General features: G+C 44.9%; 1 protein-coding gene across 1 annotated transcript in view; it reads right to left on the bottom strand.

Moving 5' to 3' along the window:
- Window positions 1-11,923, bottom strand: part of otog (otogelin) — a 305,832-nt gene that overhangs the window by 139,054 nt on the left and 154,855 nt on the right. Inside the window, exon 24 of the mRNA XM_051922624.1 lies at window positions 1,207-1,314. Coding sequence (XP_051778584.1) covers window positions 1,207-1,314 — 108 coding nt within the window. The remainder of the gene's footprint in view (window positions 1-1,206; window positions 1,315-11,923) is intronic.

The raw sequence follows: 11,923 nt of genomic DNA, 5'->3' as shown, positions 1-11,923 counted from the left end.
AGAGAAGCCCCCCCCCCCCCGTAAGGCACTGCTAAAGAAGGTCTTTGCTATCAAGAGTGACCCTTATCTGTAAAGAAAGTACAAAGCCGGTAGCCAAAAGTTAAAACATGAACTTGACGCCCCATTAAGCTGTCATCCTTATCGCTGTTTGTTGGACGAGTGGAAAGCGTTGAGTTCTCCTGGACTGGGCGGTGAGTGAAATCAAATGTCACTTCATAAAACCTGCGGCCAAACGCAGAGGCTGGCCAGATCAGCAATGTGGAGGGGCCATCTGCCTCAAATGCTGAGGTGTTTTAGAATTCTCAGAGTTTATAAGATGCCATACTTCAGGTGGCACCACTAAAGAAAGAGAAAGGACCTGCGTCCAGAGAACTGAAGGAGCTGCCCCCAGGTGTCCGATGTGTGCCCATTTTACTGAAGGCTCCTTGAAGACGGCACTCCTGAGGTTTACGTCCAAAGTGAGACATCCACACCCCCCTCAGGAAGTGGCTACCCTCACACTACAGACACCCACATGGCCTACGGGTCACAGCTGATGGGTGGGCCGCTCCAGCATGGCTGGCATCCTACACTGCCACAGACTTGCTTGGCCACCACTGGTCTCCTAAAGTTCTGACACAGTTGGGGTTCTCAAGAGTCTTTTTGCCCCTATGGATCCCCGGTACCCCTCTAGATTTGTTGGTGAATTCTAGAAGAAGCTCAAACTCTTTTATTCTTTGGAATGGGATATTATATAAAAGAGAAAGGAAATCAAAATAAAAATCTAACAAAACATTATAAACAAAAAACCAAAGAGTAAAGGGAATTTGAAAATGACGTGGAGAGAAGCTGGCACAGTACAACACACTCGCAAAGGCTTCTGGGTAGTCAGACCACACACAGCCCACCGCTCTGCCGTTAGTCTGAAAGGAGGATGGTGAGAATACACCAACATGCCATAGCAGTGGGATTACTAAAGTGCTTGGGTGATGGAGACCACCAACAGTCACACAGACCTGAGGAGGAGACCAGAGATGATGCCTGGAGTCACAGCAGGGTTTACCTGGAACTTCTGAATCCTCCAGTCCAGGACCAACCACTAGACGGGGCTCTCATTAGGACCCCCCACCGAGGGGGACACATCTCCAACAGGGCACCCTGTACTTGTCTTGGACTTTGTTTCCCTTCCTTTCCATTAAATGATGAAGATGAAGAGTGCGTCCTTACCAGCTGTGGCAGGCTGATGACACTCGCTCCCCAGGGTAAAACTCCTTTCCCTTCCACAGGCAGGGGCATTCTGAGGGCTGAAAGCACTTGTCGCCATGTTTTAGAAATCTAGTGAATATGAATAAAAAAAAGAGAAACAAATCATTAAAAATAATCAATAAGCAGAGTCTGGAAACAGTGGGAGGAAGATGGAGCACCTCTCAGCTGGGACCCCCAGGGTCACCCCAGAGAACTCAGACAGGCAGACCCGCTCTGCCCAACTCACCAGCAGATCATCAGATGTCTGCCCATCCTGGGTGGTACACACGAGATAGACAGAATGAAAGGCACTATATGATAGATAGATAGAATTTGGTGTAGTAGGCAGGATTAGATAGATAGATAGATAGAGTGAAAGGCACTATATAATAGATAGATAGATAGATAGATAGATAGATAGATAGATAGATAGATAGATAGATAGATAGATATGAAAGGCACTAGATGATAGATAGATAGATAGATATGTGAAAGGCACTATATAATAGATAGATAGATAGATAGATAGATAGATAGATAGATAGATAGATAGATAGATAGATAGATAGATAGATAGATAGATAGATAGATAGATGTGAAAGGCACTATATGGGTGGGTGGATAGATAGATAGATAGATAGATAGATAGATAGATAGATAGATAGATAGATAGATAGATAGATAGATAGATAGATAGATAGATAGATAGATAGATAGATAGATAGATAGATAGATATGAAAGGCACTAGATGATAGATAGATAGATAGATAGATAGATAGATAGATAGATAGATAGATAGATAGATAGATAGATAGATAGATAGATAGATAGATAGATAGATAGATAGATAGATAGATAGAGTGAAAGGCACTATATAATAGATAGATAGAAAGCACAGTCCTTACTAAAAGGTCATTCCCACATTCAGTGTCCCTTGTCACACACATGCGACTAGGAGGACGTTGTATGGACCAACCAAAGGTAAATCCATGCCAGGCCAGGGGTGGCAGAGTGCACTAAACCTTCTCCTGTTGTCTCTGCAGACCAGCCGCGGGTAAACCTGTCTGATTCAGAGCAGATGACGTCACTTCCAGTTCCGGTGCCCAGAAGAACATCACTTCCGGCACACAATCTGACATCAGAAGAACATCACTTCTGGTTGCCATACATCACTTCCTGTCTGGTCCCTCAAAGCCACCATCTTTGCAAACCCTCAGCTGTTCTGTTTTGCTGTTCCTCATGCTAAGAACCTCTCTGTACTATTTAAAAGTCTTTGGCAGCCAGAAATAATATACAGGTGGCTGCCCCAAACCTTTTTAAGTGTTTTGAGTCGATTAATTTTAAACCCTCTTAAATAAGACCATTATCTTCTTCAATTCGCCATGACACAGTGAATAGAGGAAGACCTTCACATGACAGATGGAATGACGAGACCCCCAACGACATTCTGTCACTCATTGACTCAGTTGGGTTGAGTGGTTCCATCTTGGTTGGGAAACGTTTTAATTCTGGTGGGTGCTCAGAGCTTCTACTGGACCACGATGGAACACAGCGTTTCCTAACATCCAGCGGGCTGCTCACTTGGGATGTCCCTTCATTTCTCACCATGATCTGCCTCTATTGGGCCGGACTGGTTTTGGACCATTTTGTGAGTGTTTATCGTTTATTGTGTTTCTTTGTTAAACGTTTCTTTTTGCTGTTGGGGTTTTTGGTGGGTTTCTGTGTATGTGATATTTGCTTCACTCTTTATTAATTTTTTATTCCATGTATTCTTTTTCATCTTAGTTAAAGTGCTGTTTGCGTGTCTCGGTTAGTGACGGAGTGAGTCGAGTCGAGGCTGCGTGTCTTCCTGGCTTTCTTACTGCAGGGACCTTTTTATACCACAGGGTAATCTGCGCCATTTGTAGCCCCTTTTACTTTTTTAGCTCATATTCCACATCATGTACTTCTTATTCAATCGGAAACTATCGTGGGCGGGGCTCGGGCGGTGAATTGTGCTGATTGGTTGGCCACAATCTGCTAGTAGTTTGGATTTACTGGTGAATGTCACACCACCTCAGTCTTCACAGCTGGTGTGTTACGCCCCCACCTCCCCCCCCCCTGCCCTGTCCACTTCAGGGCAATAACATGGTGGGGTGAGGGGGGAGGGGATCACCCCCATGAACTTTGTACCACACGTCACAATTCTTGCTGTGCGGTTGCTTTTGCCTTTTTCTATTAGTTTTAATTTCTATATTTTTTCTGACCTTACTTGGTAATTCAGTTTAGTTTTAGTTTTCCTTCATTGTGTATTTTTAGTTTTAATTTAGTTTTTATTTCACAAAGTCATTTCTATTTTACTTTAATATCTATTAGTTTCAATTTTAGTTTTAGTAATTACGGTCTGGTTAAAGAGCTGCTATGGAGTTTAGTTTTGTGTCATAATGCACTGTACACTTAGCAGGTTTGGATATAATTTGAGTTTAATGTTAGTGGACGCTGACTACACTCCACAACACACTTGAGTATTTGGGTTTGTTTTTTGTCTGATAAAAACAAGCACAATCAAAACCCAGGTACTGAGTATGAACAATTTTACACAATTTTATCATTTTTAAAACATTTTCTGTCGTTTGTGCTGAACAAATCTGCGCTGCCTGTTGACACTTTTTATCTTTTCCTTTTATTGCCCAGAATGAGCCAATTTGTAAAGAAATTGTGGTGAATTTTAAGGTCTGAGGGTTTTTTACTCTCAATGTCTACAGCACACCACATATCCCGCTCCAAGACAATGTGCTTATAATGAATCACTTCAATGTTACATTCACAAATCTCAAACACTGGGCTTTGTTGTTTTCTACCAGCCATCTTCATCTCTGATTCCATCTCAGGCACAAACAATTTATAGACGGAATTTTAACACCTGCAGGTCTGAAAAGATCAAAAATCAGAAAGCAGAATCTACTGTGAGATGTGATCATAAAAATCATGGGGGTTTAGGAAGAACAGGGGTCTTAGGCTTGAATCAGTGTGCAGACCCCACCTGACTGTATTGAGGGAAACAAAGAAACACAAGCATGGAGTGTGAAGGTTAGGGGCAGTGAGACTTGAATAGCCCACCATGAGAACAGTAAACCCTTAATGAGCAGAGCAAGAGCAGATAATAGGAGTGTAGAGGGGCACAAAGTGACAAGGACAGCATCTGACATTAAGAACAATACACACGACACGATCTAAACCTGTTTATACAGAGCAGGATGGCAGGAAACCTGGAGCCTACCCCAGCAGGTTTGGGTGCAAGGCAGGAAAAATCCCTGCAATATGTGTGATATGACTGACGTGAAGAACAATAAGAATATGATATTCAACTATCTGTTCTGAGAGAGAGAGAAACATTGAAAATAGGGGGACAGATATTTTAAAACCTAATTCTGCTACTGGATTACTTTCACAATATCAGGTATTTTGAGCTGTGAATATCAACTAAAAAAGATAAATGAATAATAAATATAGAATAAATACAAAAACACATAAGTAGGTTTAGCTTTTCATCACTTGGCAGACTCTCTTCGCCTGCCTACCTGTAGTTCACTGGAGACGTTGTCAACTCAAGTTTGTGTCGCTTTGTTGTTAAACGACATTTTTAAAGCAAAAGTGATTAGTCAGCAAGAATACGCTGATCTTGTGTGACGACCGTCAGTCTCTCGATCAGCGCCGTTTTATTTTCAAAAATCGGGAGTGGTCTCCCCTCGACTTTCTCGTGTACTCAGATATGGGGATGGATATTTGAGGAGTAAACCGCAACGCAAAGATTGTATCATGTACATTAAAGAACCATCAAATTAGTAACACATTGAACAATTATTATAAAAGTAAAGTTGAATAAATCGGACTCTGCAGCTGCACGAATGAAAAAAGAAAAAAAATGGAGTCTGTGTTCAGGTCAAGTGCCAGTTCTGGTTGATGGACTTGGCCCAAAAGTTACTGCAGATCCACAATTCTGGTGTAACAGCCACATGCTGAATTTCATCCATCAATCTCGTTGTGTTTTTTGAGTTATCGTGTTTACACACACAGACATAATTCCAAAAAATTCTGTATTCTTGGACACGGGGAGGTCTAAAACGTCAAGATTTATGAAAATCTCGAGGTTGAATTTCTTTCATGATTACCATACTTTCTCGATACTTTGTGTGCGAAGTGTCAGGTGAATTACTGTCGACAAAGCACAGCCACCTGAGACACCTAAACTCAAACTCGATTCTTTTGTCCATACGGTGAAGGTTTTGTTGAGCAGCACATTCCCATTTCCGGCGTTTGAATTATATCTCGATAATCAAGAAGCTCAGAGAATGGCGGCCCAGTAAGTCGCTTTCTATTCCACACGACTCACGCGCCCGCGTTCAGCTCACTCGGCCACCGCCAACGCTGTGTGATTAGCCGCCGCCGATCACTGGATGAAGACACGCGGGCAGCTCGTGGTCGAGGACTTTCTGTTTTAGAGTTAAAAGACTTAAAGACTAACGGCAAGAATATTCATTCAAAAACAAAAACTACAGATGTTTTTAGTTAATTATTATTGTGTTTCAGTTATTCTTTCCAGCTATTTTAATAGTTTCATTTAGTTTTAGTTTTCTTCTTATTAATTTTATTTCAGTTTACGAACATGATTTTTTAATAATAGTTTCAGTTTCGTTGACTATAATAACCTTGGTGGTGGGAAGGCGACACACAAAGGTGGCCAGGAACCACAAGCGGCCCAGAACTCCTTGGCCCCTACGGTAGGTAAACGGCCATTTTAAAGACAGCGAGAATCTGAGCACCTGGCAGAGGCTCCACTTGCAGGTTCATTGGCGGACCCCCTCTCTGCCTACGCGTTTTGTAAGCACGTTTTAGGTCGTTACATTTTGTTGCAGTTGAATAAACTGAAATGAAATCACTTCCGAGTGAAATGAGAGCAGCGCTTGAGTGTTTCAGTTGAAGTTTAACACGGGGGGTACACGGCCCCTGAACATTCAAGGCCCGACATCTTCATTTGTCTGCCAAATGTTAGCCAGGGGAGCAGCTAATCGTTTAAGGTGAGAGTCCGCGCTCTTTTATTTTGTAGCAAATCCCTCAACGTCAGCTTAAGAGAGGACCACGCTAGGATTGTATCGGACTGTTTTTCAATTCTTGTCGATTTCCAGTAGCAGAGTCGTTGTTGTCGTACTGATCTGAATCTTTTAAGAAGATAAAAATGCAAACACATACCAACCAACATGGCCATCTCCATTCCAGTGCCGTAATCGGCTTTAAAGACTGCTGGGTATCTGAATCAGAGGCACAACATGGCAGCCACTAATTCATCACAGGACACAGAATAACACAACCACATGGCCAGTTCAAGGGGCCGCCATCAATGAAAAGGCACCATGAAGAAAGTGTAATGTAACGGTGCTGTGGTCCCAAATAGTGGATAGGAGTTGAACTCACCTGTAAATATATGGAAACCTAACTCAGAAACAGGCCTCACCCCTGGCAACCCTACCCCCAAACTCAAAAGGCAGGCTTCATAAGGCCTGCTCAGGCCCCAAATGGGACACACGCTTTACTGATGCAGAGATAGTCAAAGCTACACAAGCATGTCCTTCAAGGGAGCGAGTGAGCCATGAAACATCTAGCTTGAGAAGGCGGGACAACTGAGGAATCTTTATGCAGTAGGAATTGTCACACACGTGTGCTTAGGGGGCAGCCAAAGGGCTCACATGAGTGTGAAAGAACGAAAGATGGGGGATTGCAACAGAGTGTTAATGCCTTTTCTCTTCTTTCACCAGAAAACAGAAGATCAATGATGAAGAAACACCTCAACTCCACGACAACACGCCACTTCCAGCTCCCTGTGACAGCTCCACCTCCGGGTCCCACTGCCTAAGACGTCTCTCACGGTCCCGTATTAATAACTTCACCTCCCAATAAAGATGTCATCTCCATCCTTACTGGTCCACATCACTTCCTGTCAACTCCTTTCCATTTATTCTATTTTTCTGTTTATTGTTCATAAAGGAAACCGATGAACTGCAGCTATTGTCAAATGTTTGTTCTTTGCATGCGCCGTGACCGAGTATCAGTCGTTTACGACGACTCATCTACTCCTGCAGTATACGGGGAATTCCCAAAACTCTTAATCTCCGTTTCTGTGCTTTGATTTCCTCATAGAATCTATTTAGAATAAGAAGAAGGAGAACCAAAGAATCAACCAGAAAAAGCAGCGCCAAAAAAAAAAAGGCAACCTGAGCCAAAGCAATCCAATCCATCGTCCAGGAATCAGAAACCAAACATGGAAAACAATCAGCCAGAAAAATCACGAACAATAAAAACAGAAAAGACTTGACAATGAACCTCTGACTTTATATAAACTGTCACACGCGTGGGCTTAGGGGGCAGCCACAGGGCTCAAATGAGCGTCAAAGAACAAAAGTTAGGGGATTGGAGCAGAGTGCTGATACCTTCTCTCTTCTCTCAGCAGACCAACAGAAGACTAATAAACAGACCTTACCTCAGTCCCACGCAATACTGTCACTTCAGGCTCCCCATGACGACTCCACTTCCAGTCCCACATCGATGACTTCAATTCTGGCTCCCCGTGATGACTTCACTTTCAGTCCCATACTGATGACTCCACTTTTGATCCCACATCGATGACATCACTAACATCACATAAAAGACCCCACTAAGAAGTTCCTCCTTTTGTCCAAAGTCTTTTTTTGCAAATGTTCACGGGAGTATCAGTCCTTCAAGTGACCTCAAGTCTGACGACATCATACAGGGAATCCCCCCAACTCTTTTTCTTTGTGTTTATTTCTTCACAATCCTTACTGGGTGGGCAAAAGGTTCTGTGCAATTGCTTGTCTAGAAATGGATGTGCAGGTTATGATTCTTACAATTCGCAGCTTTATTAACTTCCTTAGCTCAACAGAGCGTCACGATTTCTACTATCTTCATTTTTCATGGCTAAATCTCTCCAGTGTTATTTCTCAGGTGTTCCCACCTAAAGACACCAGCAACCCATGAGCCCCTGCCATCAGTAAGTGGGCACAGAAAATAAACAAATAAGACGCTGGTTCCGACTCCATTTGCGTTGGCCTCATCGGCGTTCCATTTGCTCGTATCCCGACCATTAAAATCCCGCCGGACTAACGTGGAGTTCATTTGATGTAGACTTGGACCGAGTGCTCATTTCAGCACCACCAGGACCCGCCATTGTACAAATGTGCCCACCGTTATGTGGCTCCTTGTGACTGTGCGTTCCGTCACTCAGGCCCTGCACCTCCTCTCCATTGCTGTTCCTTTATGCTTCTGATTCTGCTGTCTCCTCACAGATCTCCAATATTTGGAAGGACTCTTCCCATTTTGTCTTCTTGTATGTCACCCTGTGCAGTTGTACTTCACTCTCGACATTTTTAAAGCGAGGAGAGTACAATTAACTCAAGTTCCCCCCTCCACAGGCTCTTCACACTCCACAAATCTTCTTGTCGCTCCTCCACTCCTTCCCAGGTGAGCTTCATCCTCCTCCTCCTCTCCTAACTCCAACTCCTTGGGAAAGATGGAGCAGCTTGTTTCCCACCCGGCCCCAGGAGTAGCTCTGGTACAACAAGATGGGCCCCTAGAAGCATTTTAGGGTCAGGTGGGGCCTCTCCAGACAGGGGAGCTCCCTCTAGTGGCACCACAACAGGAACTGAAAACTTTCAGAGGTCACATGGCAGTCACACAAGGCAGATGCTGCCACCCAACATACTGGGGGGAACGTGTGGCCCTGGGAGGAGGTCTCCCTCTGACCTTCCGCTATGATGACTTCCTGACTGGCGACACTGCTGGGATGCCCGTCCAGCCCCATTCTTCCATTTCACAGGCTTCCTGACCAATCCTTCTCGTTTCTGACTACATAGAAATAGTTCGATGTGTTTAGACCTTCACTTTGTTCACTTTGTTCTGTTTCAGCCTTTTTGCTAAAATCATCAAAGTTCATCGTTTTTGTCTCAGCAAGTGATACTCAGTACCCCAGGAAGACAAAACGAAAACAGGAATTCTTATAAATATAAAAATAATAATAAACCCCAAATCTCACACCAATTCAATTATTCAGAGCCTGTCCTTTGTCTCAGGGGCTCCCCGCTCTTTTAATCTCCATTGAGATGTCCCCACACCTTGTCCGGAGTCCACTTGTGGTCAGCCACACACCCGTGTATTGAGGGACAAGCAGTCGAGCAAAGCCCAAGCCACGAGGCTGAAGGAACTGCATACACAGACCTGGGTGACGTAGGTGACAACAATAAAGGGGGCCGAGAGTGGACCGCCTTGTCAAACTGAGGTGACCAATAACCGGAGTGTCACTCTGACAGAGCTCCTCTGTGGGGACAGGAGAAGTTTCCAGAAGTACAGCCACCAGTACCCCACTTCATAATTCTGGGCTTTATGACAGAACAGCCAGATGACTCATGAGAGCCCACCTGGAGTTTGCACAAACTTTCAGATTCTCTGCTCTGATAGAACCCAAGAGCGGACTGTTCAGCCAGAACACTTAGTGTCACATCTGGAGGAGAGCAGGCACGGCTTGTCACCTGCACAACATCATTCCAGGGGTGAAGCGAGATGGTGGGAGCATCAGGAGAAGGATGGGGGGGGGACAAGTGAAAGGGTCAAAGGGCATCAACATCCAAACCTGCTCAGAGCCCTGGGACTTCCGACTGGGCATAGACAACACAGGAGTGGCTGAGGGACAACTTGGTGGCTGTCTTTGAGTGGCACACCAGAGCCTGGACTTGAAGCCCATCAAATATCTCAGTGGAGACCCACTGGTGGTCTCCACCCAACCTGCCAGAGAATCCCCAACTCTGGGTGCGTGCAGCTCATCAGCCCATCAAACCCAAGGAGACCCCCAGCAGCACAGGATCTGAAACACCTGACATGTCAGTCTTTTAGTTTTAATAAATTTGCAGAAGCGTCTCAAATTCTGGGTTCATTTTGCCATCAGTGTGAACTTCAAAGATTTGAGCAGAAGGCTGCGGGACCCCAAAGCGTGACAAGAAACGTCACCTCCAGGAGACCCACGCTGGGATGGTTCATAACGTACACTCGCCATTGTTTCCCGTTTTCATTTTGCGTTCAGAACATCAAATCCACTGCTGATTAGAATCTCGTGTTTCTCAGACGTGAACTGCTCCCACTCTCAGGTCCGCAGACAATAAAGCGGCTCATTCCCAGGAGATCCGACGTGGCGAGGGCTCGTCGGTGTAACGTTACACTCGCCGTGATAAAACTGCGCTAACAGCTTTCTTTCTTAGCAGGCCAAGATGGCAGATCACTTTCTGGGATCAAAGAGCCCATCGTGACTCATCTTTTTCCTGAAATGCTCGTCCGAGTCGTTTAATGAGCACTCGCTGGTCTGATCTGTACGATTGCTTACAGTAAATCCAGAGACGCTTATCGCCTTTTCAAACCTGTCACCTCACGGCAGCCCGGTGAACGGTTTCTCACAGCGTCACTCGTACAGAAGTCGGTCCCCAAAGTCTATCAAAATCTTCATCAAGGGACACCGCAGCACAAAGAGCTTTTCCTTAATTTTCAATCCCTTCATTTTCCAGGGCAGTCATAGAGGTGAGGTGAGTGACAAAAGACCCCAGAAATGAACGAGCAGAGTCCCCAACAACGGCGCCTGGTTTGATTCGCTCTCAGCCGCGTCAAGGCCTTGCAGACAATCGAGCTTCGGCCGTGAGGATCAAGCTACAGTGCATTTACAGGGCACGCAGACCCCTTCACTTGGAGATGCAATTTGAACTGGATAACTTGGCCATCAAACTTGACTACACTTGATAATGACAAAGTGACACTGTGTGACCAGAAAGGTGTGCCAGTGCATTAAAAATCTCACACTGAAGTCTCTCCCTTAGACCCTTTGCTGTGACACTCCACACTGTGCTCAGGTGCCTCCTGTTTGCTTTGCTCCTCCTTGACATGTTTCTAGAACTTGATTGGAGCCCAGCTGTGGACCACTGAATTGATTGGACGTCATTCAGAGTGACACATGTGGACCTGCGTATAGAAGGTCCCACAATTCACACTGCATGTGTGCCACAAAGTCCAAGGAACTGTCTGCAGACTTCATGGTGGTGGTGGTGGGTTGGGTTTCAGAGATCAGGACAAGAAGTGAAAAAATGACAGTTTTGTTCGTTCCTGAAGCACATTGGCCTCAAGAATCGTGAAATGGAAGACATTGGGATCCAGCAGGACTCTTCCTAGAGTTGGCCCAGCTGGGCAAGAAGGAACTTGGTCAAAGGAGATTAATGACAAATGGGTCTGAGTGTTCTCGAAGTGTCCGGCCAAAGCCCCACGGAACATCAGTGGAGAGACTTGAAGGTGACAGTTTCTAAAAGCTTCCCACTCAACGTAATGGAGCTTTAGAGGATCTGTTGGGAAGGAATGAGATAAGCTGACCAAATTCAGGTGTGCCAAGCTTGAGGAGACTCACCAAGCGCACTTGAAACTGGATTTGCTGCCATAAGGGTCTTCCACAAACTACCGAATTAAGCGTCTGAATCCTCGTACCTGAAGGAGAGATTTCAGTTTGGGATTTTTATGAAATCTGCACAGCTTTCTGAAAGCGTTATCACTTTGTCGTGATGGGTTATCGAGTGCAGATCCTGTTCAGGTGATCCATTTCCAATGAAGTGTGCAGACAGGGAA

Source organism: Erpetoichthys calabaricus, chromosome 2, assembly GCF_900747795.2.
Source record: "Erpetoichthys calabaricus chromosome 2, fErpCal1.3, whole genome shotgun sequence".
In the NCBI taxonomy this organism is placed as follows: domain Eukaryota; kingdom Metazoa; phylum Chordata; class Cladistia; order Polypteriformes; family Polypteridae; genus Erpetoichthys; species Erpetoichthys calabaricus.
Note: the sequence above shows the minus strand (reverse complement) of the source record. Positions and strands in the feature narration are given on the sequence as shown.